The following is a 26406-nucleotide window of genomic DNA, read 5'->3' as shown; positions in this document are numbered from 1 at the left end:
CACTCCAGGGCTGGGCCACACGCCCCTCTGCCTCCTCCCACAGAAGGGAGGGGCGGAAAGGAAGATCATCCTCCTGGAAGGGCCCGGGTGAGGTCTTGGGGTGCTGGTCTGGGGGAGCTGGTCTGGGGGTGCAGTCTCAGGGTGCTGGTCTGGGATGTGGTCTCGGGGGGTGGCAGCAAAGCCACAGTGGCCAGGCGGGGGCACGCTCGCCCGATGCCCGTCCCCAGCAGAGTGCCCTACTGGTGTCCGCGCCCCACCTGGCACAGCCCACGCGACACCTGCTCAGGACCGTGGCCCAGGTCCTCGCTGGCCGGGCAGACGTTGCGCCATCACACCTGCTGGCTCGGTCCCAGGGCACCCCGTGTCCCCACCTGCCCACCCGCCCGCACGGAGACTGGCATGGGTGTCTTTACGGAAGGAATTTATTGTTCGGAACTAAAGTTGCTCACAGTTATTTGATGGGGGTACACTGGGTGGGGCTCGTCCGTTTCCGTGACGTCTGTGTATGTCCGAGTACAAAAGAGGAAGGCTAACGAGAGATATTGCTTTCCGGTCCTCGTCTCTGGAGAAGCCCCGCCCACGGGGACCGCGTGGCTTTCGCTGTTATAGGTGTTTCGTTTTTTGTTATGTATTGAGATCCCAGCCTGGGGCAGGGTCAATGGAACAGAAGCATTAAAATCTATCCACGGCGGGCGAGCAGGCAGGTGGACGCGAGACGGAGGTGTGGCGGCGCGGCATGCAGCCCCGCCTGTCGCCGCGGCCCTCCGGGTGCAGGGACTCGCTGCCTTTCTCTTTGTCCTTGGTTGTTCTTTTGTTTTGTTTTTTTTTAACTTTTTGTCGTTTTAGTAAAAAACCCCTGCAATGGCCCTGCCATCTTGCGTGTTACATGTAGGGGGCCAACTCGGGCCTTCCCCAGGCCCCACACTCGGACACAAAACGAAGATGGGCCCCAGCCCAGGCCCCCCAGGATGGAGTCTCCTCTCCTCGGGAACGAACCTGGGACAGAGCGAACCACGCCATTCTCTAAATATATTTATATGTGTGTGTATAGAAAGAACCGAACTCCAAGTCTAGCCCTGCCCCGCGGCCCGCCCCCCCAACACCCTTCTCCAAAAACAACCAAGAAAAAAAGTTTATAAAAATATCTTGCAGGAATTCTTTAAAGTTTACAGTAGCTTGCCGGCACTGCACCGGCCGGCTGCCCCCAGCACCCCGACGGCTCTGTCCACGGGGCACCTTGGCCCAGACCCCACCCTGCCCAAGACACACACACACAGACAGACGAACGGACAGACGGCAGGACGGCGCTGCTGCTGCCCCTTCCCTGAACAGAGAAGAAACTCAATAAGTTAAAACAGCAAATAAATAATACTGATCTCGGCCAGCCTCGGGGCGGGCGGGCACGCTGGGCCCTGGGTCTCTTTCCACCTGCAGCCCCCAGGGAGCTGGGGGTGGGACGCGGCGGGTCAGGTGGGCGGCGCTGAGGTGCGTGGACGTGGACGAGGAGCGGCAGGGGCGGGGCGCGCCGGGGAGAGGGCGGGGCCGCCGGCCAGAAGACTGCTTCGCCCGTCCCCTTGGGCCCGCCCCGGAGGCCGGCTGGACCCGCCGAGGGCGCTGGTCAGCGCGCGTCCAGTCGGGGGGCCCGGGTCCTCCTCCCCATGGCCATGCGGAGCTGAAACTGGGCAGAACTGCCGCGCGGGCGGGCGGGCGAGCGGGCGGCGGGCGGAGAGGGCGGGTCCGCGGCAGCTGCCTTCGGTCAGCCGGAGTCCGGCGCAGAGCACGGAGGACGGCCTCGTGGAGGTGACATGTTAACTTTTCGGGATAATTCCTGGTATCAGAGTGGAGAGTGGCGTTGTCAGAGACAGGCAGAGAGAGAGACAGCGAGAGAAAGAGAGAGCGGGCCCGGCCTGGGCTGCAAACCCCGGGGCCCCCTTTCCTTTCCTCCCCGGCTTCACGACAGTCTAGACGGACAGACGGGCGTGGCCCTGGGTCCACACCCGGCGGGCGGCTGGCCGGCGGGCGGCGAGGCGGCCTGGGGGCCTGTCGGGGCTGCGCGAGGGGAGGGGGCTATGTGTCTGTCTAAGGCTGCTCCCGGCGGGTGGCGGGCAGCCCCGTCCTGGCCGCGTCCTTGCCCGCTGGGTACTCGGCGTCCCCTCCAGGGCCGGGGCCAGCGGCCGCGGAGTCCCCGAGTGGGCCGTGGGCACTCCGCTTGGCGGGCGTGCTGGGGGCCTGGGCCGCCTGCCCATTCTTCTCGTCTGAAAAAAGTTGTTTAATTACGTCAAAGAAGTTACTCAATGGGCTGCCTGGGTGCACAGAACAGAAGACAAAAGAAAAAAAGAAAAGAGAGAAAAGGGGGAGGGAGGGAAGAGAGAGAACAACAGACGAATGAACCGGGGCCCCGAGGGCGTCTGCGCGGGTGCGCGGGGCCGCGGCAGCAAGCGGGGCGGGCGGCCGGGGGGCTCGAGGCCTCTGGGTGCTGGGCTGGGGCCCGGGCCGGCAGGGACCCTCCTCCTCCACCAGGCCTCCCATCACCCTGTGTCTTCAGCGGCATGCCGGCCCAGCTCTGGAGTCAGAGGCGGAAAGGCCAGGGCCGGGTGGGACCCATCACACTCCTCCCGGGAGGCCTGGAGCCCGGCCCCCGGCCAGCCCGGGTGGCACAGCGTGGACACAGAGGTCAGCAGCGGACAGACAGACGGATGGATGGGTGGACAGGCATGGAGCTTGGGTGTGGTGGGGGCTGGGGCAGGCAGCCAGAGTGGGGCCCTGGTCCCGGAGAGAACGTCCCGAGGGCAAGAGGAAGGGGCAGCCGTGGGGCCCAGCCCACCTGGGGCCCTGTGCTCCTGGCCCCGGGGCAGCAGCAGGGCACCTCAGCCCCTCCTCCTTAGCCGGGCCCCCACCGGGCAAGAACAGGCAGGCCCCCCCCCCCATCTGCTCCCACGACGGAGCAGCAGGAGCCCCGCCCCACCCCCTCCGGCGGGCAGAGGGCCTGACCCAGCCTGTGGCCCAGGGACTGGGGGCCCCCTGACCTTGGGCCGGAGCCCGCAGCTGGGAGCCTTGCTGGCCTTGGGGCCGGGGCGCCCCTTCCTGCTCTGAGCCCTGTAGTCCCTTCCTGGCCTGCCCTGATCTTGGGCCGGGCCTGCAGCCACTCTGGGGAGTGAGTAAGGGAGCCTGCTGGTGGCAGAGGCTGGGGGCTGGGCACAGCAGGGCGCCTGGGGGCCAGCGCAGCCCCGTGTGCGTGTCCGGGCCCCTCAGGTACACGGGGGCCCCAGGACAGCTGTGGGTGGGGAGCAGCACCCGCCAGTAGCAGGCTGCAGGGGTTGCAGGGGTGAGCGATGGGGTGACAGGCTGGGGGGCCCAGGTGCGCGTGAGGGGTTCTTACCACATTTGGAAAGCCTCCCCGTCATCATTTCCATACAGTTAGTGGTGTCTGGAGCACAGAACGGAGAGAGGAGGGGAGACGTGTGAACACAGCTTCCAGCTCAGACCTAGAGCTGGTGGCAGCCTCAGGCCGGGCCCTGGGAGGGGGCGGGGCCCTGGGAGGGGGCGGGGCCTAGGGCGGGGCCGTGGTCACGCTGTGGGCGTGGTCGTGGCCAAGAGAGGGCGGGGCTGTGGCCGAGGGGTGGGGCCAACGCGGGTAGGCTAAGAGGGCCGAGGCTCGGAGAGGCGGGCAGAACGTGGCGTCCGGGGCTCAGCGAGGAGGCGCCCGCCAGGAGCTGGGCAGGACTCAGCAGAGGGCAGCAGAGAGCGGGGCCCCTCTCCTGGGCACTGGGGGGTCGTTCCTGGCCCTCCCTCTCCTTTGACTCTGGGCCCAGGGCACGCGCTTCGAAGCTGAGAGGTCCAGGCCTCTGGCTGGGGTCTGTGCTGGCCTCCTTTGGGTCCTCAGCCTACCACTCACTCTTTCACCCGGTGGCTACAAGGCTCCCCTTCGCCCCAGACTCAGGGAGGCACCCCGTTCCCGACCCTCTCCACCCCCTGCTGGGCCGGGCCGGGTGGGGAAGGCAGCCAGGCCCCCTAAGGGCCCCTCCCTAGGCTGTGGCGGGGTCCTGCTAGAGTGGTCACCAGGTCTCAGCCTGGCGCCCCAGGGAGGCCCCAGCTTCTACCCCCTTCCCCCGTCCAGTGGCTCTAGGAATTAGTTCTTCGGACAAGCAAGTCCAGTATGAGAGGGAGGGAGCAGGTAAGGACCGACCCTTGGGGGAGGGGCTGGGGGTCCCAGACTGAGCTCCCCAGGTCCGGGGCTCCCTGAAGGAAGGCAGGACAGAAGGGCTTGGCCCAGAGCTGGCACCCAACAGTCTCCAGGGAGGTGGTTCAGACCCAGAGCTGACACGGGGGTGGACCCCTGCAAAAGGGTCCTTCCGCCAGGTTTGCTACCGGGCCGGGGCCTAGCCCGGGGGACACTGGCTGACAGGTGGGGCCCCTAGGGTGGGACTCTGCCTGGCCAGGAGCAAAGAGGGCCCGTGTCCCTGTTCTCCAGGCAGTTCACCAGGCCCCCCACTCGCTTCCCTGGACAAGCTGTCCTTCCTCAACTTCGGCCTCCCCCTGGGAGCGCTGCCTCCTTTGAGGTGGGGGCATTAAGGGCACAGGACCCAGGCCAGCCAGCTCCCAGGGCCAGGGCAGTGGGCCCCCTCTGTGGGTCAGAGCCCTCCAGCCCCAGCCCCCCCACCAGCGGGGCACACGTGACAAGTGGGCGAAGGTGGAACACAGATGATGGAGTGAGCATGGCAGGGCGGGGAGGGACAGGGGCCGCTCAGCCTCTAGGGCCCCACACAGAAGCACAGACGGCCGGCCACGGGGGCCCTGAGAGGGGGGCTCTGGGGGGGCTTTAGGCTGGACCCTGCGCTCCCCAGGCCCCACGTGGGCCTTGCGGTCAGCTGGCATCTCCCGCCGTATCTCCCGCCGCGAACCCACGCCGCACGCCCTCCCTGACACGCCACTCATCACTCATGCACGAGCCCCAGGGCTCACCCACACCCACGCGGCCACAGCCCCCTCCCCACCAGGGCCCAGAGTGCTGACCCTTGGGCTCCCGGGCTTCCAGCACTGCAGGCCTGGGCAGCGCCGGCCCCTGTGTGCCCCCCTCTAGGCCCAGCTGGGAGGCTCCTGCTTCGCCTGGACCTCAGGCCCCCCTGTCCTGCCCGTCTAGGGGAGGGTGGGTGGCAGACAGCCCCTCACATCAGCCAGAGTGGGTACCAGGCCCCCCGCCCTGGAGGGTGCTGTGTGGGCAACCCCAAGGGCGCAGGGCCCCAGGCAGGACCCTGGTCACTCCAGAGGACCCCGCTCTTGCTGGCCTGGGGCCGGGCCGCCCCATGTCCAGCTGCTCAGCTGGGTGCTGGGCCCGCGTGGCCTGTCCAGGGCTGGGAGACGGCCGCTGGATGTGTGGGTGGGCGCAGGGCGCCCTCCTCCGGCCGGCCTGGCTCTCGCAGAGGACCTGCCCACAGCCCCCTCCCTGCCCCGGCGGTGGGGCTGGACACCTTACCTGCCAGCGTCAGAGGCTACTCTCGTAGCTGGTGGCCACCTTCTGGCCCTTAAGCCCAGCACCCCAGCTTAGTCCTGGAGCTGGCGGGGGGGGTTCTACAGTGGACAAGAGGCGCCTTTCAGTGTGGCGTGCGGCCCTACCTCCCTGGTGTGCAGAGATGCCGCTGTGCGGGAGGGCCCTGCTCCCTGGGGGCGCGCGGCTGCGGGCCAGGCGGCTCGAGGAGGGGCCGCACCCTGTCCCCAGCCCTCGGGCGGCCGAGCTGGGCCCCTCCCTCACCTGACAACTGCTGGGCAGAGGGCTGCTCGTGTGTGCTCAGCAGCTGGGCCTGAATGGTCTCCACGACCCTCTTGAAGCGGCGGCTCGGGCCTGGGGGAGACAGGGCGGGTGAGGGGCAGGGCCAGCGGGGACCCCGCGCTGCAGCCCCGCGCCTGGGGCCGGCCCCGGGCCTCCACAGCGGCTCACCGGACAGGAGCGTGAACGTCACCGAGTAGATGCCGTTCTCCTTCTGTGCGGCGCCGCCCTCTGTGTACGTGATGTCCACCTGGAACTTGACCGGCTTCTGGAACACAGCCGGGCCCCCTGTCGCCTTGTACTCGGCCCGGAAGCTCGTCTGGGAGATGACGCTGTGGCTGAGGCTAGGGATCTGTGGGCACAGGCAGTGTGAGCGGGGCGTCTCGTGGAGCCGCCCCACGCCCCCGGCCCCAGCGGCGGGGGCTCTCCACCTCAGGCAGATGGATCCCGACACGGGGTGGACCCCGACACGGAGCAGAAAGAAGGGCCTGAACGGCAGGAGGGGAGAGGCCGGGCTAGAGCCTGGGCCGCGTGTAGGGGAAGCGCCCCTCACGGTTGAGGCCCCGGCTCGGCTGGACGCGGGGCCTGCGGCTCTGGTCTGGCTGACAGCCTCTGCACGGAGGGGCTGTGGGAGGCGGGCACACAGGACAGGCGCCAAGCTCCGCGGGACAGTCTCGAGGCCCCAGGCGAATCCACCAGACCCGCAGAGCCCCCCACCCCAGGACGAGGCCTCAGGCCCCTCCTCAGAGCGGCTGCACCCCCACTCCCGGCCTGGGCCCACCCCAGGGGACACCCGTCTCCTGCCCCCCGGCCCTGCCCAGGTGGGGGTCCCTGGGGCAGGGACCACATGGCGTGAGGCTCACCGACAGGAAGGCGTGGACGATGTCGGCTTTGATGGAGCTCAGCGGCTTGTCCTTGATGACCACGAAGATCTGCTCCTCCTTCTCCAGGCTGATGAAGTTCCCGAACCAGGACTTCTTGGCAAGCCTGGGTGCGGGCAGATGGCTGGTCAGCTCAGGCACGCCAGCCAAGCCGTGAGCACCAGCCTGTCCGCCCCCCAGGTTGTGGGCAGCTCGCTGTCCTAACTGGACCCCTACCCTGACCCCCACCATCCTGACCCTGACCTCTGACCCCATTATCCTGACCCTCACCCCACAGCCCTGACCCCCACCATCCTGACCCTGATCTCTGACCCCATTATCCTGACCCTCACCCCACAGTCCTGACCCCCCAATCCTGACCCTGACCTCTGACCCCATCCTGATCCTCACCCCATAGCCCCTGCCTTGAGCCCACCATGGTGACCGTGACCCCACAGCTCTGACCCTCATCCTGACCCTGACCCCCATCCCAGCCGTGACTGTGACCCCATCTCGACTCCACTATGCTGACCGACTCCCCCGCCCTAATCATCCCTCTATCCTGACCCCTGACCACCCCCGCCCCTGACCCCGCAGCCCTGGTCCCACAGCCACCCCCTCCCGCCTGGGTGTGGGCAGCAGCCACTGAGACCCCGTCAGGAGGGAAGGGGGGGCACCCTACTCTTGAGCCCCCCGGCCCCAGCCTTGTGTTCTGCCACTGTTTGGGGGTGATTTGCTGAGCGGCTACCCTGCGGTTCCCAGGGAGAGGTGCCCGTCGGGGGCTGTGTGGGTGGGGCGGGTGAGGGACCCTGCGCAGGTCTGCCCCAGGGGGCAGGGGTGACACGGTCGGAGGCTGGGGGCCCCGGATGCCACCTGCCCTCCCTCTGTCCCCGGGGACTGGTGCCTGCCACCCCAGCCCAGGTTACTCTTAGAACACGGAGGTCGCTTCGACCCCTGGGGGCCCAGCTGCTGCGTGGGGCAGGGCAGGGGCCACCCCAGGGACCCAGGGCGGCAGCGCCCTCTCGCACAAGAGCCCACACCTGGCGGGCACCCTGCCTGCCCTGCCCATCACCCTCCGTCCCTCTGCTGCATCTGAGGCCCCTCTCTGGGCCAGGCCGCCCCCTCAGCGCCCATGTCCTGCCTCCCGCATTCAGCCTGTGCTGGCCCCTCCCATAGGTGGACGAGGCCTGAGACTCGCTTCTGAGCAGGAGAGCGGTGGGCCTCTCCCCAGAGATCAGGCTCTGAAAGGCCAGCCTCCCCCTGGCCAGGGGGCCTCCACCTCATGTGAACAAACTGACATGGTCAGACACAGCGGGGACAGACAGATGTGATGGGGAGGCCTGCGTGGCCAGGAGCCTGAATCCTGCCGGTGACCAGCTGAGCCTGGAGGTGGACGGAGCCCCTGATGGGCCTTGAGATGAGCGTCAGTGGCCAACACTGTAAAGCAGGGCCTGACCCAGAGGCCGGGCGGTGGACGAGCGTTGGCGGGAGCACCTGCCCGACACCAGCAGCTCAGTGTGGACATGGCCAGGGCTCCACAAGCAGGGGCCCCGCCCAGGAGGGGTCGGGCTGGCCGGGCCACGTCTTGTTCGGGCGGCGCTGGCAGCGTGAGTGGTGGGACCTGATGCCCTGTGGGCGCTGGGCTGGGTCTTCGGCTCGTGGGGCGTCCTCCTGCTGTGTGTCTCCCCTTTTTCTTGCCCGTTTCCGGAGCTGCTCTGGGGCTCCTGGCGATGCTGCAGCGGCAGGCAGCCTGCCCCCTGAGGCTGTGTCCACTCGTGTGGCCGGAGCCCGCCTCTGGGCGTGGCCTCCAAGGCAGAGATGCGGGACCTGCCCTTTCCGGCCCCTGGTGGTAGCTGGCCACCTTCGCCTCCTTCTCCACACCCTGCTGGCTCTGGAACCGTCGGCGCGTCCAGAGCTCCGCGGGCCTGAAGCTCAGACGAGGGCCAGGAGGCGGCTCTGGAGCCCGCGGTGGGGGCTGGCGCCCCGTGTCCCTCGACAAAGAGACCGAGTAACAGGAGCGCCCAGCTGTGCACTTGGCGTCGGGTCTGCAGCAGCCCAAGGGGCTGGGAAGGCCTGTGCAGTTCAGTCTGGGCCCCGCCGGGCCTGCAGGTGAAGGCACGTTGTCTAAGAGCAGCTCTTACAGGTACTGACGCAGACTCTGAGCCTCACCCGCTGGGGGAAGGCGCTGAGAGCAAAGGCTGGGCCTCCCGGAGGAGACGGGGCTCATGGGCCGGAGATGGAGGCGCCGGCCTGGTTCCCGCCCATGGAGCCGAGTCTGCACCATCGTGCAGGCTGGGAGCGAACACCGCACACACCACGGACCCGAGGCTGCGACCACATGGAGGGACGTCTCCGGGCAGGTGACCACGAGGAGCGGGTGGCGGGGATGCCCCTGTCCCCAGGGCCACCTGTCTGCTCCCCCGTCAGCCACACCCCCTGGGTGGGGGCTGGGTGCCAGCCGGGGCCCTTGGCGGGGGGACGAGGCCTCCAGGACTTGAGAGTGGGTGTGAGAGGCTGCGGGCCGCCTGCGCGTGCTGTCCGCTGCTCTGGGTAGGCTTTTTTTTAAAGCTTTTCTGGAAAACCTAACAAGTTACAAACGTGGTTGCCAGAGCTTCTGATGACGGCAGGAAATCCTGACTGAAGGGACACCAGCGCGGGCCCCAGAGACGCTGAGACCCTGCCCCTGGGGGTAGCAGCCCCTCAGCTCCATGCCGGCGCCGTGTCCACAGGCCCTGCGTAGGGTCTCAACACCGGCGCCGTGTCCACAGGCCCCGCGCAGGGTCTCAACGCTGTGGTAACGGAGCTTCTCCTGCAGGGAGGTCACGGCGGCCCTGCCCACGTCCACCCTGCACGCCGCGTTCACACGGTGAAGGGAGAAGAGGCTGGGGCCTCTCGGGGGTCTGAGCTCCAGACACGGGGACTTGTGTCCAGACATCCAGCGCCACACTGCCTCCCTGTCACCTCAAGGCCGCACTTCTGCCTCTTGCGGGATGGTGGGTGGAGGCCCTTCCTACGGGCATCTCACAGCTGGCCTCCAGGGGCTCAGGGCCCGCCGGCTTCCCCGCGTGGAGCCCGTGGCTCACAGCAGGAGCGGACAGTCACTCTGAGGCATGGCTGTACCGTCCCTGCCACTTACACTCCCCCTGCCCAAGCTGCAGCTTCGGAGCAGACCTGGGCAGGACCGCATAACCGCCCCGGCCCCGTGCCTGCCCTGGCACTCAAGGTCCCACCACCCTCATGACCCCGGCCTGACACCCAGGGTCCATCCTGGATGCCCACGCACTCCACGTCCAGGCAGCGGGAAGGAGCCGGCAGCTCACACTCGGAGCTCGAGCACAGCCACTTACTCTGGGGACGACTCCGGGGTCAGGTTGGACATCTCCTCGGGCGTCGGAACTGCATGCGGGAAGGACAGGGAGAAAGCTTGGTGACGGCCCCGCCCCCAGCAGGGCCGCAAACACGGGGAGCTGTCCGCTCTCCTGGTGCTGAAGCCAGGTTTCGCCTTCTCTGGCCTCCAAACGGCCCTGCTGTCTCGGGTAGGTGGCACCGCCCCCCACGCCCTGCCCGTTGACACGGTGTGCGGCTGGTGTGCCCTGCTGGCCAGGATGGACCGTGCCCCCCCGCTGAGCTCCCCTCCCCTGCACCCCTCACCGTGTCTGGCCACTCTCACCTTGCAGTTTCCGGCGGTGGAAGCGGGGCGACCCCAGGAAGCTGTTCTTGATGGAGTTGAGCCGCGTCCTCCAGGGCACTCCTCCCACGCTGGGGCTGGATGGTGGCGTGGGGTTGGGCGTGCCGGCCGGGCTCTCCTTGGGCGTGTGCACAGGCGTCCCCTTGGGGGTAGGGAGGGGACTGCCCCTCGGAGAGGGGTGAGGGGTCACCTGTATGGTGGGGACAGATTTGGTGTTTGGTTCAGTCCCAGGGGGTGGGAGCCGGGCAGGCGACGGCAGGGTGGGTGGGCCCGGGGGCAGGGCCGGCTGGGGGCTGAGGCCCCCTGGGACAAGGGGCTGGGCCTGGGTGCCAGCCGGGAGTGGGTTGGACTTGGTGCCCTGCAGCGGCTTGTCGGTCAGCTTGGCCTTGCTCGGCAAGGTCTGGGTCTTGGGGTTGGGCCGCGGGGCGGCCTGTGGAGGGAGGAGGTGTCCGGGCCGGGAGGCGCTCCGGCAAGCTTCAGGCTCCACGGAGGTGGCCGGGGGGCAGGCCACAAAGGGGAGCTCGGGGGGTGGGGGAGGCAGGACGAACTTTCTAACAGGCTACAGGGCAGGCGGGAGCCGGAGGGGAGAGCAGGGGCCCCCCCAGAGCCCAGCGCGTGCCCCGCCCCGCGTGCCGCGCCCCGCGTGCCGCGCCCCCCGCAGGCACCCACAGCGCCGGGAGGACCCCAGGGCAGGAGAGGGGGGCAGGCGGGTGGGGGGAGCGTTTGCCACGAAAGAAAACGACACACGAGAAAACAAAACAGAAGACGTGCAGTTAGCCAGAGCAGCCGGAGCCCCCCCCCAGCAGCAGGCAGGGTGGGGCCCGCCCGGCCGCCCCGCCCCCCACCGCCGCCCCGGGGCACGCCCTCGTGGGCGGGGCCACTCACCCGGGGGCTGCTGAGCGGGCTGGTGGACAGGCCGGAGGACGCGCCGCTGATGGACCTGGACCTGCGGACACAGGCGCGGAGGCGGCTCAGACGGGGGGCCACGGGCTCCCGGCGCCTCTCCCCTCCGGTGGGCCCGCAGAGAGCCCCGCGGCGGCTCCGGCCCAGTGCATGCCTGGCAGTGCCCAGGGCGGGCCTGCCATCCCCATCCGCCTCTCACCAGGCCCAGGAGGGCCAGGGCCCCTGGAGGCCACCGGAGCCGGCGGCCTGGGGGCTCCTCTTTCCCCCACGCAGAAGCTGCCACACGTCCGAGGCCCGGAGGGCAGAGAGGGGCCCTCGAGCCCGGTGAGCTGAAGGACAGGGGAGGCAGGGCTCCAGGAGCCGAACGCAGCCCCCAGCCGTGGTCTCCTCTCCACGCGCCCACTGACCCGAGCCCAGCTGAACCTCCAGGCTGAGCTGTCACAGACCCAGAGTCCTACACTCCACCCAGTGCCTCACCCCCTGGCGCCTGGGCACCAGCCCAGCCCCTCCATGCCCACGGCCCACCTGTGTGGGCCAGAGCCACCCACAGCCCTCCCCCCACTCGCATGGTGCCTGCCATGGCCATCAGCGGGGACGTGGACTCTGTCCACCCCGGCCCCATGTGGCCTGCAGATCTGGCCTGGGCACGACCACAGAGAGGTCACTGCCCCAGAAGGCCCGGTGGAGACCACTGTGGCCACTGCCCCCTCGGGGAAGGAACCAACACCTCTCGGGGCAGGCCCGGGCCTGTGAGGCCTTGCTCCACCACCCACGTGGCCTCGAGGGGAAGGAGACGCCCGCTCACCCCTGGGCGCCGGCACCGGCCATCCTTAGAGGAAGGAAACCGGAGGGGTGGAGGCGGCCACAGGAGAGAAGAGGACAGAACAGAGTGAAGGGCGTCCACACCGCCCGCCCAGCCACCCTGCCCCGCCGCGGCCAGCCCTGGGCCCCCGCTGGGCAGGCCCCCGGCACCCGTGGGCTGGAGCCCCACGGCGATGACCCTCCGACCCCCCAACCTGACGCAGCCACGGAGCTGGCACGGCGCTGACCTTGCCCCCGGCAGCCCCCGCCCAGTCCGCCCGCATCCAGGCCAGGCTGGGCCCGAAGCTCTCAGACGTGAAACGGAGCTGGGGCGGCGGTCCCAGCGGGGGCCCACCCTGCACCGCGGCCCGCAGGGGCAGCAGCCACGAGCTTGCCGCTCGGCACAAAGGAAGCAGAGAAGCAGCAGCAGAGAGACGGGCCGCGTCCACGCCCTGCTGTCTAACCCTGGAAGCTGAGCTGTGGGAAGGACACGCCAGTGCGGAGCAGCCGGGGGTGGGGGGGCACAGAGGGGGAGCTGGGGGGGCGGCTCCAGGGCAAGCAAGGCCCTGCCACGGGCGCTGCCACCCTGCAGGTGGGGTGCTGGCCCGGAGGGCCAGGCCGCATGCAGGGCCTCCTGGGACCCGCACAGTTCCTGCCCCTTCCTGGGGAGCCTGCAGCGCCCAGCGCGACCACCTCCACTCTGGTCCTTGTGGACAGCAGGGCAGTCCCAGGACACAGGCCAGTATGGAGTGGGGAAGGGGAGCCAAACAGGCCCAGAGACCCTCTGACCACAGCCGAGGGCAGGCTGGGGGAGCCCTCACGGCCGGCAGCCCAGGACCCAGGGCGGGGAGAGTCCGGTCTACCGGCCCGCCTTGGGGAGCCGCGTTCCTCCTCCTGGGCGTCAGCCTAAGCTGACCTGGCCCTTCCCCCGGCTCGCGGGAAGGCTCCCTCGCCAGAGTGGGGAGGCCACCCGAGGCCCAGCCCTGCCCCCGGGCCCGCCGCTGTCTGTGGGGCTGGGGCGCGGGGGGTGGGGGCACGGTGTATACCTGTCTTCTTTGCTGAATTGGGGGTGGGCTTCAGCGATATCCAGGCTTTTACTGAACATTGCTTTACTACAGCGGGAACAAAGCGAGAAAACAAAGTTACTGCTGCGGCCCCACCAGGCGGTCCAGGAGGCCGGCCCTCCACACCTCGGAGCTGGGCACAGCCCCCCGGCCGAGGCCAGGCGCACAGGAGGAGGGCCGGTCAGGCAGGAGCGCCAGGGGCAGCACACTTGGCGGCCTGCTGGGCAGGACGGCCTGGCCCGGCCTCGGAGGACACCCGTCACGGCCCAGGGGCGGCGACAAGGGGCCAAGCTGGGGGGAAGCAGCCTCTGAGGGGGAGCAGAGAGTGCGGGGGGCTGGGGCGGGCTGCGGGGAGGGGGCGGCTTTCTGGTGACCCTGGGATGGCTGACCCCCTGACCCCGCCCCAGCCCCTCGCCGCCCGAGGCACGCGGGCCTGAAAGCCAGAGCGGAAGCAGGATGGCCGCCCGCGCAGGCAGGTGGGGTGTGCGGGGCAGGGGGAGGCCGGCGAGCCCCCAGCCCGCCCGCAGCTCTGGAACCGGAAGCCAGCACAAGGCTCGAAAAGGACGGCGGCGGCCTTTCTGGGGGCCCCTCCAGGAGAGGCGCGCCCGGACAAGCAGGACCTTCCTCCTGCTCCTCCCCGCCCCCCACCCCGGGGCAGGAGCCTGCGGGCGGTGGACCACGGTGGCCTGCGGACCTGGAGATGGCCCCAGAGGCTGGGACCCCAGAGGGTGGGGACTGGGACCACCGGGTGTGGGGGCCGTGGCCGGTGGGTTGGTGGCCGGTTTAATCCTGATGGGGGCTCGCAGCCTGCAGTTCCTCAGAGGCCTGGCTGGCCCCAGCGCCGAGCACTCAGCTGACCGAGCACCCAGCTGACCGGTGTGGCCAGGGCTCCTGCAGTGAGATCTCCCAAGGAGCTCCCTCCCTGGGGCGTCCCTGAGGGCTGAAGGCCCTGCCTGGACAGGGAGGCTTGGTCTCACCCAGCGTCCCGGGAGCAGCAGAGGCTCTGCAGGGCCCTGATGCCTGCCCCTCCTCTGGGGGGCCCAGACCCCAGACCCCAAGATTCCATGTCCCTGACCCCTGCGTGGCCACAGCTGACCCAAACACGGGCTCAGCATCAGCCGGGGTTAAGCCTTCTGGGCTGCGGCTCTGAACACAGCTGACCTCCGCCCAGCCCTGCCCAGTCTAACCCACTGCAGCCCAGCCCCATCCAGTCCGACCCAGGCCAACCAAGCAAAGCCCTGCCCCGCTCAGTCCAGCCCAGCCCAGCCCAGTCTGCTCCGGCCCAGAGTTCAGCCCGGATAACCTTATTCCAGCTCAGCCCAGCCCAGTCCAGCTCAGCTCAGCCAGCCAGCCCAGTCCAGCCCTGCCCAGCCCAGCCCAGCTCAGTGCAGCCAGGGCAGCCCATGCAGGCTCCCCGCCCCCCAGGCACAGCACAGCCCAGTGCCACGCAGCGGCCTTGGCCCAGCCCCTGGGCCGGGGTGCAGAGAAGAGCCAGGCCCGGTCCAGCACCACCTGTGAAGGGCGCCGCCCGGCCGGGGCAGCAGGAGGCACGCACCTCTGGCCGTGCTGGGCCATCTCGAGGGCTCGCCGCGCGGGCACCGGGGAGCCGCCGTCCGTCACGCTCAGCACCTCCATGGACTTCCGCTCGGGCCGCCGCTTGCCGTGCCGGTTGAGCATCGGGGAGTCCACGCGCTTCCGGGGCGGGTCTGCGTGCAGAGTGGGGTCAGGGCCCGGCAGCCTACAGGGGCGGCGCGGGCCGGCCCTCCGGGGACCCCGTACCTATCTCGTTCCTGGGCGGCAGGTCCTCGTCCTCGTGGCTCGGGTACCTTTCTTTCCGGTCCAGGAGGAGGAAGTAGATCATCTTCTCCTGGTTCTCCCTGCAGACAGTGAGAGGTGCCGGGAAGCGTGGATAGGGGTCCCTGCAGGGCGGAGCCCCCGCCCCCAGGCAGGCCCCCAGACGCACTCTTCGGACAGCAGATCCTGCAGCAGCTTGTTGCGGTCCCGGAAGCAGCCAAGCGAGTGCATGCTGTCCAGCACGTCGGGGTCGATGTCCTCCAGGCTGGGCAGCGAGCGGATCTGCACCTTGCGGGGGACGGGCTGCTCCGGCTCCGGCTCGTTCTTGCCTCCTCTGCGGGGACAGGGCCCAGTCAGTCCCTCTGGCCACGCCCAAGGCTCCTCGCCCGCTCCCCGGCCCTGGGCCTGAGTCCTGCTGCTCTCCCTGCGCCCGGCTCCTGCACACCTCCTGCGTCCTGCCTGTGCCCAGCAAGGGCTGGCCAGGGTCCCCGAGAGCTGGCTGGGGGCCCGAGGCTGGAGGCAGGCCTGCGCTGGGCCGGGCCCTCCCCCCGCCGTCCCTAGCGGGCCCTCTGGGCCACAGAGGCAGGCAAAGCGGGCGATGAGGGCAGGAAAAGCTACTTACATATACCATATGTGTTTCTGAATGTGCTCTAGCTACAAGGAAAGAGAAACAGGGAGTTAGTACGAGGAAGGAGCGGAGGCCGCTGTTAGGAGGCCAGGGGGCAGGAGCAGAGGGGCGGGGCGGGGGGCTGAGCGGAGCGAGCCAGACGGCGAGGACAGTGCAGGGGGTGGGGGGGGGCAGATGTGGAGCCGGGGGCGGGAGGGGGCTCACCGAGGGGGGCCATCCCAGACGCCTGGCTAGCGCCCTGAGCCTACCTACCCGACGGGGGAGAGGACAGGCCTCCCCGGAGACGGCGGGGAGCTAGGGGGAGTGGGGCTGCAAGCAGGGGGAGGGCGCCTCGGGGTGGGCAGCAGGAGCCCCCCGGGGCTCGGGGCGGGGCGGAAGGAGGGGAGCGGGGGCAGCGGGGCGCGGGCGAGCGGGGTCTGCGCGCAGGGAGAGCAGGCGGCGCTCCGCCCCGACGGGGGCGCGCTGGGCCTCTTTCAGAGCGGGGGCGGGGGGCCCCCAGACCCTGGTCCCCCCAGACCCTGGTCCCCCCCAGACCCTGGCCCCCCAGACCCTGGTCCCCCGCCCCGCTCCGGAGCGGGGCCCTGCCCGGGCGCGCGCACCGTGAGGCGCCGCGCCGCGTCCACCTCGATCATGCCGCGCAGCAGGCTCTGGCAGTCGGGCGGGATGAAGTGCGGCATGTGGAAGACGCCGCGCTTCACCTTCTCCAGCAGCTGCCGCAGGTTGTCGTCGTCGAAGGGCAGCGCCCCCTGCGGACGGGGCGGGGTCAGGGCGGGTGGGGCGGGCCCACGGTGGGGAGGGGAGGGGCGGGCGGGGGTGGGGGCCGCGGGGAGGGGCGGCGAGGCGGGGCGGGGCGGGGGGCGCGGGGAGCCTCACCACCAGCAGCGCGAACAGAATCACGCCGCAGCTCCACACGTCTGCCTTGCGGCCGTCGTATTTCTCCCCCTGCGGACAGTACTGGGGTTGGCGGGGGCACAGGGCTGGAATCCTTGCGGGGACGGAAGGTCCGGGAGGCGCTGGCCCCGGGGCGGTGCCTCGGACAGGCGGCCAGGCCTCGACCTGGGGGTCTGCAATCAGCGGGGCAGGGAGGCCTCTTGGCTGGACAGGGGCTGGGGTGGGTTGGCTACTTACCCGGATCACCTCCGGACAGGCATAGTGGGGCGACCTGAAGGCAAAAGCCGAAGTCAGGGCAGGAGGCTCAGGACGCACCTTGCCCTGGCCATCCCATCCGCTGGACTTCTGGGCTGCCCCACAGAACGGCAGCACGTGGAGGAGACTGAGGGCGGGATGACCCCCACTCCACGCCTCTAGACTCTGCCTCGCATGGATGCCCTACTTGGGGGACCAGGGCTTTGGTGCCAATTCTCCCACAAACTCATACCCTCTGCATGCTCCCGAGAGCCAGGGACCCAAGGAGCCGGCGGGCAGAGGCAGGACCACAGGGTGCACAGGGCAGGAGGGGAGCCGAGCCCCTGCCTCCAGCCCAGGCCATGGGGGCCTCGGGGGCCGCGGGGCCACCTGGCGGGGCAGCCACGGGGCCAGGCAGCGGCCACTGTCCTGGCCCGTGTAGAACCGGAGGCCGGCTTGGGGCTCAGCTCACCCGCAGCTGGTCTCCAGCAGGCTGTCGCCAACCTGCAGCGACGCCATGCCGAAGTCTGCAATCCGGATGTTATTCTTCTCGTCCAGCAGAAGGTTTTCTGGTTTCAGATCCCTGTGGCTGGAAAGAAGGCGGGATTGAGGCTGACCGCTGCGAGAGCCCCCGGCCCCCCTAAAACTCCGCCCTCACAGCACGAGGCCAATGGCAGCGCAGTCTGCTGATGTCACCAGCGGCCAATCGGAAGTCTCCCTCGGGCCGATGGCTGCAGGGTGGCAGGATGGGCGAACAGGGCTGCCAGTGATGGGCACGCTCTGCTTTACTCCCTGGAGTCTCTCCCCTTTCCTGCTTCCCCCACCACACCTCACACCTGCTCTGGGCCAGCACCAACCGACCAAGGATGCCCTGGCCCCCGGGCCTCTGAAAGCATCAAGATTTGGGTACCTGGCAGAAAGCTTTGTGATGCCCCGACGGGGTCAGTAGGGATATACTGTCTGATCCAGTGGGTGGGCGGGGTGGGGGGGGAGTGCAAGAGCCGGGGGAGGCACACCTGCAGGGATGGAGGCTATTTGGTGGGGAATGGGGTGCCTGGGGTGCCTGCATGGAGATCCAACCAGTCCATCCTAAAGGAAATCAGTCCTGGATATTCATTGGAAGGACTGATGCTGAAGCTGAAACTCCAATACTCTGGCCACCTGATGCGAAGAGCTGACTCATTGGAAAAGACCCTGATGCTGGGAAAGATTGAAGGTGGGAGGAGAAGGGGACGACAGAGGATGACATGGTTGGATGGCATCACCGACTCAATGGATATGAGTTTGAGCAAGCTCTGGCAGTTGGTGATGCACAGGGAAGCCTGGTGTGCTGCAGTCCATGGGGTCTCAAAGAGGTGGACACGATTGAGCGACTGAACTGAACTGGGGTGCCTGGAGGGGCAAGGGGGTGCCTGGTGGGGGCGGGGCACGTGGTGGGCGGGGACACACCATATGGAGTGGCTGTGGCAGAAGTCCAGCGCAGAGATGATCTGGCGGAAGAACTTCCGGGCCTCTTTGGGGGTCAGCCTCCCCTTCTTGACCAGGTAGTCGAAGAGCTCTCCACCAGACACATGTTCTAGCACCAGGTATCTGCAAGGGGCAGGCAAGCATTGAGTGGGCACACCCAGCCAGGACACCGCTGGCCAGAGGCGGCGGACCACCACCTGGTCCCACTACCGTTCTTCACCAAGCCCCAGCACTGCCCCTCGGCAGGTGGGTGCCCGCCCACTCCCCTCCTGGCAGGCCCAGGGAACAGGTCCACAACGAGCCTCGAGGCCAGAGGGCACTGAGGTGGCTGACCCTCTCGTGAGCCCGAGGTTTGGTCCTTCCAGGCCCTCCCTGGGCTCCTGGATGAGCGAAGACACGTCAGATGCTCAGACCCTCAGGGAGCCTGGGCCAGCAAGGCAGACCTCAAAAGGGATGGGAGGGGGCAGGGCACAGCTGGTCTGGGAAGATGTGCGGCAGGGTGGGGGGAGGGGCCTGGTGGAGAGGAGGGGCCTGGGGGGAGGAGGGGCCTGGGTGGGTGTCCAGATGGCCGGTAGTGACTGCCCCCAACTTGGCTCAACACAGCTGGGTGGTGTAGGGGGGAGAGGGACCCCACGGCCCTCTGAAAGGAAAAGTGGGCTGTGTGGGATGTGTCGTAGCTGAGCCTCCCTTGGGTGGAGCCTGAGGAGCTGGTTTCTGGGGTGAGGTGGGGGGTGGTCCTCAGGGGAGCTGGGACTCAAGCTGAGCACAGACCCTGAGGAACCCCTGGTGGGAGCCGGTCAGGGGTGGTTCTGGTGGTCTGAGGAGGCTTGGGGCCAGGAGGGAGGTGACAGGGGCCATGCGGTGGGACCAGGGCAGGCAAGGACAAGGGTGTGGGCCTGGGGGGGGGGTGGCATCAGGAGCTGGTCTTACAGAAGTGGAGGGGCCGGTGGGGTGCAGGCAGCCTGTCTGTGGTGAGGAGGAGTTGGAGGAGGAAGGGACTGGGACACGGTGGGATGTCAGCGGGGAGAGGGGCGGTTCCTGGGGCCTGCCGTGTTCCTGAGAGGGAGGCCAGGTGGTGCCCCCAGCTCAGGGGCAGAGGCCCTGCCTGAGCTCCCACCTGCAGGCTCCCGGCCCACCCTGGCGCCCTGGGAAGGCGCTGGGCCCAGCAGCAGCCAGGCCCGTCCTCCCAGCATCCTGTCCTGTCACCCAGCCTGTCTTGACCGTGTCCCCCACCCGGCCTGTCATCCCCAGTCCCTCCCTGCTTCTAGCCCATCCTGGGGGCCTCCTAGGAGCCCCACTCTCTGCCCAGCAGCCCCATAAGTATCAGAACAGGAGGACACGTGACTGCCTCCTGTGTGCAATTGTGGGCAAGACCTGCCCAGCACCCACCCGCACCCCAGGCTCACGGGCCGTTGAGACACGACCAGGTGGGTCCCCAGTCAGGCCAACGGGGATGATGTGGACAGGAGGGGAGACCCCTCATCGTGGTCCTGATGGAGGCTCCAGTTCACCAGTGTCGGGGGCCCAGGACCACCCCCGCCCCCCTCAGCCCCCAGGCCTGTGGTGCGGGGGCCCTGTTCTTCCTGGGGCCCCGTAGGGGCGGCTTGTGTCACACCGTCTGCCACCGAACACTCGGAGGGGGCTGTTGGTGGGGCTCTGGGCCCCCTGCTCCCCCAGGGCTGCCCAAGACAGAGCCACTCAGGCTGGCCGGCCTGTGTGCATCAGGGCGCAGTCAGGGCCGGGATGGAGACCCGAGGAGCCCCTGGGGCAGCGGGCCTGCGGGAGCGGTGCTAGACCGTCCTCCTGACCGCACCCTCTCGCTCCGCCGCTGCCCCAAGGACGCGGGCCCTGCCTCCAGCCACGCCCGCGGCAGCAGCAGAGCCGACGCACCCTCGGTGACCCTGTGAGCGGGCGGCCCCACCCTGGGTGCGCTCGCTGAGGCCACGCGCGGGAAAGGGCCACGTGTGCGGTCTGCCCACGCAGGGAGAGGTCCGCCGGCCTCGGTGGTGACGGGAGATCAGCCAAGCTCGGCATCCGGACAGCAGGCTGTGGCGACAGTACAGCCAGCCAGCCTGGGGTCCCCACCCCTGTGAGGAGCACGTGGGGGCTGCGGGGGCTGCGCGAGGGTCAGGGGGCTGGGGAAAGGGCCTGAGTGCCTCCGGCCCCGCCCCCGGAGCCCCGCCCCCCGGAGGCCCCGCCCCGGAGCCCAGCCCCACCGAGCACTGCCCTCAGGAGGCCCCGCGCCCGGAGCCCCGCCCTCGGAGGCCCCGCCCCCGGAGCACTGCCCCCAGGAGGCCCCGCCCCGCTCTCCGCACCCAGCAATACCTACAAATATTTTTTGTTTTCATAGACGTCGTGCAGCTTGAGGACGTGGGGGTGCTCGATCAGCTTCAGGATCGCGATCTCCCGCTCCACCTGCGGTGGGCCGCCGTCACTCGGGGCTCCCCTGAGGGGTCTCCCTGCCCCCCAGCGGTGCCAGGTCCCTGCCCTCCCCACCCCGCCCCTGCCCCCGGTTGCGCCCCGTCCCTGCCAGCCCACCCCTGGGTCCCCTTCCGTGAGCTCCCAGCTCCCCACCCGGGTATCCTGGAGCATCTTGAACTTCGTGCCCCCGACCGACACGGCCACCGGCGGCAGGGCCCCCGTCCGCCCCCCTCACCTTCATCAGTACAGACTCGCTGAGCTTCTCGCGGTTGACGATCTTGACGGCCACCTTCTGGCACGTGACACAGTGGATCCCCAGCTTCACCAGGCCTGGGGGGACAACAGGCCTCAGAGCCTGTCCAGCTGGGCCCCAGCTCACACTGCGCCCTCAGGGCCCCTCACTCAGCCCCGGGGCCCTGGGCTCCTGCCCCGCCTGGCGAGTCCTGAGCCAGATCCCAGGAGCTCTCTGCCCCCACTCTGCAGGCACCGGCCAGAGGCTGCCCCCAGCACAGTCCTTGCCCCATGCCACACGGAGGCCTCGGCCTCCTCCAGCCTGGCCTCAGTCCAGCTCTCACTCCCTCACCAATGATGCCTAGAGTCCCTCCGCAGACCTCAGCGCAAGCCCAGCCCCTCAGTGGGGACCCAGGGCAACACCTGGTCCCACACGCCCCCCCCCACGCTGAGCCTCACCGATCCTGCACCACTACCCATCACCTCCTTCTGGCCTGAGGACCTCTGGACAGATGGGCCCCGGGCACCCGCTCACCCCAGGACACCGGTGCAGGCGCAGGGCCCCTCCCTTGGCAGGATGCTGTCCACGCACCTCTCCTGTCACCAGCATGCTGTAGGGGCTCTCAGTCCTGCTCACTGCCTCCCGGCCATGTGGGCACAGCTGGGCACCTGCCCCCCCGCCACTGACCCCACGGAGATTCCCTGGCAGAGCCCCTGGCAGCCTCTCCCTCCCCAGCCCGGTCCCCTGCCCTCCTGGGCCCTTTGTGGCCTCAGAGCCAGGCACCCTGTGCTCTCCCCTCCCCAGCCTGGGCCCCGCCTGGACATTCCTCAATGGGCACAGAGGTGACCACCACAGCTGGAGCCGCCTCCAGCACGTGGGAACCCAGAGGCAGCCCCAGGGGAGACGCCGGGCTCCCCAGCACGGCAGCCTGTGCTCGACCTGGGCTGGTGCTGAGGGGTGGGGAGCGCGGACGCCCGTCTCATTCACACTCTGCTGCCGCTCTAGCTGCGACCTCAACGCGGCTCGTGGCTCCAAGCAGCTGGGTTTGCACTTGGCCCTTTGGATGCTGCTGTGGGGCAGCTCTCAGAAAACTGCAAAGCCCTTCGCTTGGGAAACAAATCTTTTGCCACATGCAGGTTCCCTTAAGGGGCGTGCATCTCTATCTGACCATTGGGGTCGTTTCATGAGCGCTCACACCTTCCCAGCAGCTCAAGTCCTCCTCCTTGCCCACTGCCCCCTCGCCCAAGGTGGCTGGGAGGTGATCTGTGCTCCCCAGAGGCACACGGGCTGGATGAGGGCGGGGGACCAGGCCGGGTGGAAGCCCTGAGCCCTGAGCCTGGGGCCCGTGAAGCTCCTCAGCTCAGGGAAGGACGGAGGCCCCGCAGGGGTGCCTGCTGAGCCCCGGCTCCCGCCGGGGAAGGGCTGCGGCTCCTGGGGCTCTCACCAGCTGCCTTTGATCTGAGCCTGTGATTCAGGTCAGGAGACAGCAGAGCGAGCGGGCCCCAGGGGGCAGGGGTAGCAGCGGTGTCAGCGATTCAGAGCCGAGGCCTGGGGCCTCCACGCCTCCAGAATGGCCTCCAGGATGGCAACAGGGCCTGGCACAGACCCCTCACCCAGACAAGGTGGACAGGCCTCAAGGAGCCGCAGTCACGGTCGCCCAGCTGCTCCCGGGGACACAAGCCCCTCCAAGGCCCACGGCAGATGCAGGACAAACTGCAGACAGAACAGGCAAGGGTTCCTGGGGAGTCGCCAGCGGCCCTACCGCTGAGCCTCACACCCTGCACGGGGGCCTGGCACACCAGTGCCCACACACACCCCTACACGTGTGTCCTCAGGAGGCAGGACTCAGAGACACGTGGGCAACGAGAGAACATGAGTTTCACCTCAACAGCGGCCTGGGGGGCAACACAGGTGGCCCCCGAAGCGGGGTGTGAGGTGGCTGCCGCCGCCAACCCCCCCTCACCCCAATAATCACGGCAGGCAGTCTGCTGACGGTGCACTGGGGCCGTGAGACACCAACACACAGGCCTGGAGGACCGAGAACCCAGCGGACAAGGTGCCCGGGACACGCCCCACTCAGGCGGGCAGCTGCTCTGGGCCTGGGGACCAGGGACACGTGGCTGGGGGTCAGCGGGCTGCCCTGGGCCGTGGCCTAGAACTCTGCTGGCTTCCTCCCTGCCTTCATCTTCTCCCGCTTGTTGCCTCTGTCCCCAAAAGTCTACTGCGCATGGATTCCTACACACCCTGCAAAGCCCAGCATGGAGGTGCCCCTGTCAGGTGGAGCTTCTGTGCCCCCCTGGGTGTGCCGGTCTCCTGCAGCCCCAGGCCATTTGGGTTTCAAGCAGCCCCACTACTTCCCTGGAGGCAGGGAGCAGAGTGCACCCTCGGGAGGGTCTGTGAGGGAAGCCCAGGACCGCTCCAATTACCAGCCCTCCAACTGCTCAGGCTCATTTTCCAATTGTGACTTTATCTCTAATTATTGTCTTTACAGCAAATTTGGGCACAGTCAAGAGAAGAAAAGTATACAGTGTCACAGATAATTGCTGGAGAAACTGGCAGTACTGTTCAGCGCCCAGGGCTGCAGGGAGGGCTCCTCAGGGCAGACTCAAGGACCCTGGACCCAGCCACGGGGTCCCCACTGCACCCCAGCAGGCACACGAATATGTGTGCGTGGGCATGGGCAACCCCCCTGGCAGGCTTCCTGAGCACAGCCTGGGGAGTCCAGGGATGCAGGGGCCGCTGGCTGAGTGCAGACTCCAGCACCTGGGCTCAGGTGCCGACCGTAGGGACCCTCCCCCACCCAGGTGGCCCAGCCTCCCGAGCAGCCCTGCCCTCCCCTCAGCCACTGGGCCCGCGGGCCTCGAGGCAGTCACAGGAGGCAGGGCGCTCTCCGGGCAGGGCTCAGCACCCTCTGCAGCAGGCGCCTGGCTCCTGCTCCCAGCCATTGGAGGAAGGATGTCAGAGCACTGGGGGCCTGGGAGCGGGGGAAGCAGGAGGGGGAGGCTCGTGGCTCAGGCTGCAGCCCTGGGGCCTCAGACCTGCAGGGAGGGGGCTGGAGGGCCTGTGGGGTCGGAGGCCTGGTGGGGTGGTCCCGAGCAGATGCCTCACCCAGGCCCTCTGGTCATCCTTGACCTTCCTTTTCTTCTTGGTCATGGTCCTTTGGAAAAGACCCTGTTGGAGGGCTCAGCAACGTGGGGACCACCAGCTTGGAGGACAGGGCAGAGCACAAAGGACCACCGTCCTGGAGGGAGCCCCAGGGGTGGGCCCAGACTCCACTGCCGGGGGCTGCCGCACCTGAGGGGGGGGGCCTCTGCACCCCAGGCCCAGCCCTGTGGCCCCGCAGGGCAGTGGAGGCTGAGGGGGGAGGGGGCAGCAGGACTGCCTGGGGACCCCCCTCCCTACAGACATGGTGGGGGGACAATCCCCAGACTGCGCCCCAGCCTCCAGCACTGTTTCCCCCCCTTTCCCTGAGCAATGAGCCTCTGCAGGCCTGGCCGGGCAGGGAGAGCCCTGGGCTGGCACGGGAGGCCCCAGGCTCCCCTCGCCGAGTTCTCGAGGTGCCCAGCTGAGGTGTGCTGCCCTCGGCCCCCAGCCCCCGCGGGCGGGCAGCGCAGCACAGCTCCCCAGGCAATCCGTCCCTCCATGCTGTGTCCTGAGCTCAGAGCCACTCGAGGCCCCCCGGCCGTGCACCTCCACTCCACCCCAGAGACCCCTCCCTGTGGCTTCTGCCACACGCCCCCCAAAAGAGGGTGAAGGCTCATGAAAGGGTGAGGAGTCAGCTTGTCTCCTGGAGGCTCTGGGGAAGCGGGAGGGCCCCAGCCCCGAGTCCGCACTGCTGATCTAAGTCACTCTGTACGCAGGGAGCGCGCGGAAGCGGAGGCGGACTGGAACCCACTTCGCCGCGGGGCGGCCCCGGCCGCTGTCCGTGGTGCTGACAGAGCAGGGGCTGAGGACGCCCAGCTAGGTCTGACAACCCCAGGTCTTTGAGGGACAGGAAACAGTCTCTGCGGGGAAGGGATGGGACACACGCGCTCCTGCGAAGCCCCGTCAGTGTGCCCACACCGGCCTCCCCGTGCTGGGGGCTCGGGCCCGGGTGACCAGGCTGAGCGGGAGGGGGCACAGGACGCGCCAGAGCCCAGCGCCAGGCACCCGAGGGCCCCTCCCCTCAGCTTTCCGCGGAGCCAGGAGGAGAGAAGGGCAGCCTGGACCTGCCAGAGCCCCTCTCGGTGCCTCAGGAGACACCTGTGTCCAGCTGCTAATGCTCACGGGACCACCTAAAGGTCACTGACCCTGGGGCGGGTGGATGCCCCCCCATGACCATCACTGTGCCGCTGGACCATGTGGCCAGCTCCCTGGGGCCACAGGCACAGCTGACGGTGACCCAGTTTCCACCACCTCTGCAACCTCGCCGTGGGGGTGTGGGGGATGCTGCTCTCCTGGGGTGGACGGAACGGACAGCCCGCCGCCCCTCCTGCGGGGCTCTCCCTGGACGAGGGCGGGGGATGCCGCTCCACACTGGCTCCTGGGGAAGTGAGTCAGCGCAGCTGCCACCTTGAGCCAGCCCTGCCTCCCAGCCCAGCTTCCCACACCAGCACCAGGGAGCTTGGAGGGCAGTGGGGGCAGGCACAGTTTGTTACCATAACAGAAGGAGCAGGACAGAGCTGAGCCCCCGCTCTGGGAGGGGACACCTCTGGCGTCCTGCTGAGAGCCTGCGGGCTGCCCGCGACCAACCCTGGGACCAGGGCTTCCCAGGCCCTGCCCCCAAGGCCAGCCCTGTGGCTTCTCTGAGGTCCTGCCGCCGTGGGGGTCTCCACTGCTCCTGCAGCTTCCCGGCTCTGCCCTGGCCACACCCCCCCACCTGAGTGCCGGCCCAAGGATCCCAGCTCACCCTCACCGGGGCTCCCATGTGCCCTCTTGATGGAGAGTGGGTGGTTGTGGAGGCAGAGCTCAGGAAACAGCCCATGAGGCCCAGAGAGGAGCCTGCGCCACCGAGTGTCCCAGGCGGCAGGCATGGGGGGGGGGGTGTGCACAGGACCAGGACGGGCCTGAGGGGCTCCCCAAGAAACTGAGCCAGGAGTAGCCCCTACCCCAGCCCTCCAGGCCCCACTGGGCAGGAGTGATGAGGCAGGAGACGCAGGCCCGGCTCAGGACCCATGTGTGTCTGCACCTGCCACCTCGGTACGTTGCTGTCCACTCACCTTGGCAGAATGCAGCCCCACAAGGACCCCTGGTGGCCCCCAGGGCAGTGTAAGGACCCCCGGTGACCCCCAGGGCAGTGTGGTCCTCCCTAGGGACCCCTGGTAAAACTGAGGGCAGTGTGGTCCTCCCAAAGGACCCCCGGTGACCTCCAGGGCAGTGCGGTCCTCCCCAGGGACCCCCGGCGGCCCCCAGGGCGGTGTGGTCCTCCTTAGGGACCCCTGGTGACCCCCAGGGCAGTGTGATCCTCCCTAGAGATCCCTGGCAGAACCCAGGGCAGTGCGGTCCTCCCCAAGAACCCCTGGCAGCCCCCAGGGCAGTGTGATCCTCCCCAGGGACTCCTGGCAGCCCCCAGGGCAATGTGATCCTCCCCAGGGATCCCCGGCAGCCCCCAGGGCAGTGTGGTCCTCCCCAGGGTCCCCCGGCAGCCCCTAGGGCAGTGTGATCCTCCCCAGGGACCCCC

At 68.8% G+C, this 26406-nt stretch overlaps 1 protein-coding gene across 9 annotated transcripts in view; it reads right to left on the bottom strand.

Annotated features, from left to right (window-relative positions):
- Window positions 1–404: 404 nt before the first annotated feature.
- BRSK2 (BR serine/threonine kinase 2) overlaps window positions 405–26406 on the bottom strand; it is a 50598-nt gene continuing 24596 nt past the window's right edge. The window contains exons 2-22 of one of the 9 annotated variants that reach the window (XR_014067497.1): window positions 20751–20845; window positions 20424–20509; window positions 18077–18217; window positions 17100–17216; window positions 16631–16664; window positions 16376–16444; window positions 16102–16248; window positions 15497–15528; window positions 15044–15208; window positions 14860–14957; window positions 14636–14786; window positions 13063–13128; window positions 11198–11258; window positions 10295–10502; window positions 9972–10020; window positions 6628–6751; window positions 5936–6116; window positions 5750–5839; window positions 5474–5568; window positions 3380–3427; window positions 405–1828 (exon numbers count right to left, since the gene is read on the bottom strand). Coding sequence is in view for 8 of the 9 variants with exons in the window: in XM_081536581.1 (XP_081392707.1) it covers window positions 1809–1828; window positions 3380–3427; window positions 5750–5839; window positions 5936–6116; window positions 6628–6751; window positions 9972–10020; window positions 10295–10871; window positions 11198–11258; window positions 13063–13128; window positions 14636–14786; window positions 14860–14957; window positions 15044–15208; window positions 15497–15528; window positions 16102–16248; window positions 16376–16444; window positions 16631–16664; window positions 17100–17216; window positions 18077–18217; window positions 20424–20509; window positions 20751–20845 (2351 nt within the window). In the remaining variant the exon portion in view is untranslated. Of the gene's footprint in view, window positions 1829–2079; window positions 2304–3379; window positions 3428–5473; window positions 5569–5749; window positions 5840–5935; window positions 6117–6627; window positions 6752–9971; window positions 10021–10294; window positions 10872–11197; window positions 11259–13062; window positions 13129–14635; window positions 14787–14859; window positions 14958–15043; window positions 15209–15496; window positions 15529–16101; window positions 16249–16375; window positions 16445–16630; window positions 16665–17099; window positions 17217–18076; window positions 18218–20423; window positions 20510–20750; window positions 20846–26406 lie in introns of those variants that run through there. The other 8 variants (XM_081536581.1, XM_081536586.1, XM_081536587.1 and 5 more) reach the window with 8 other exon arrangements.

This window comes from Giraffa tippelskirchi, chromosome 10 (genome assembly GCF_054371585.1).
Source record: "Giraffa tippelskirchi isolate mGirTip1 chromosome 10, T2T-mGirTip1v1.2.pri, whole genome shotgun sequence".
Taxonomy (NCBI): domain Eukaryota; kingdom Metazoa; phylum Chordata; class Mammalia; order Artiodactyla; family Giraffidae; genus Giraffa; species Giraffa tippelskirchi.
Note: the sequence above shows the minus strand (reverse complement) of the source record. Positions and strands in the feature narration are given on the sequence as shown.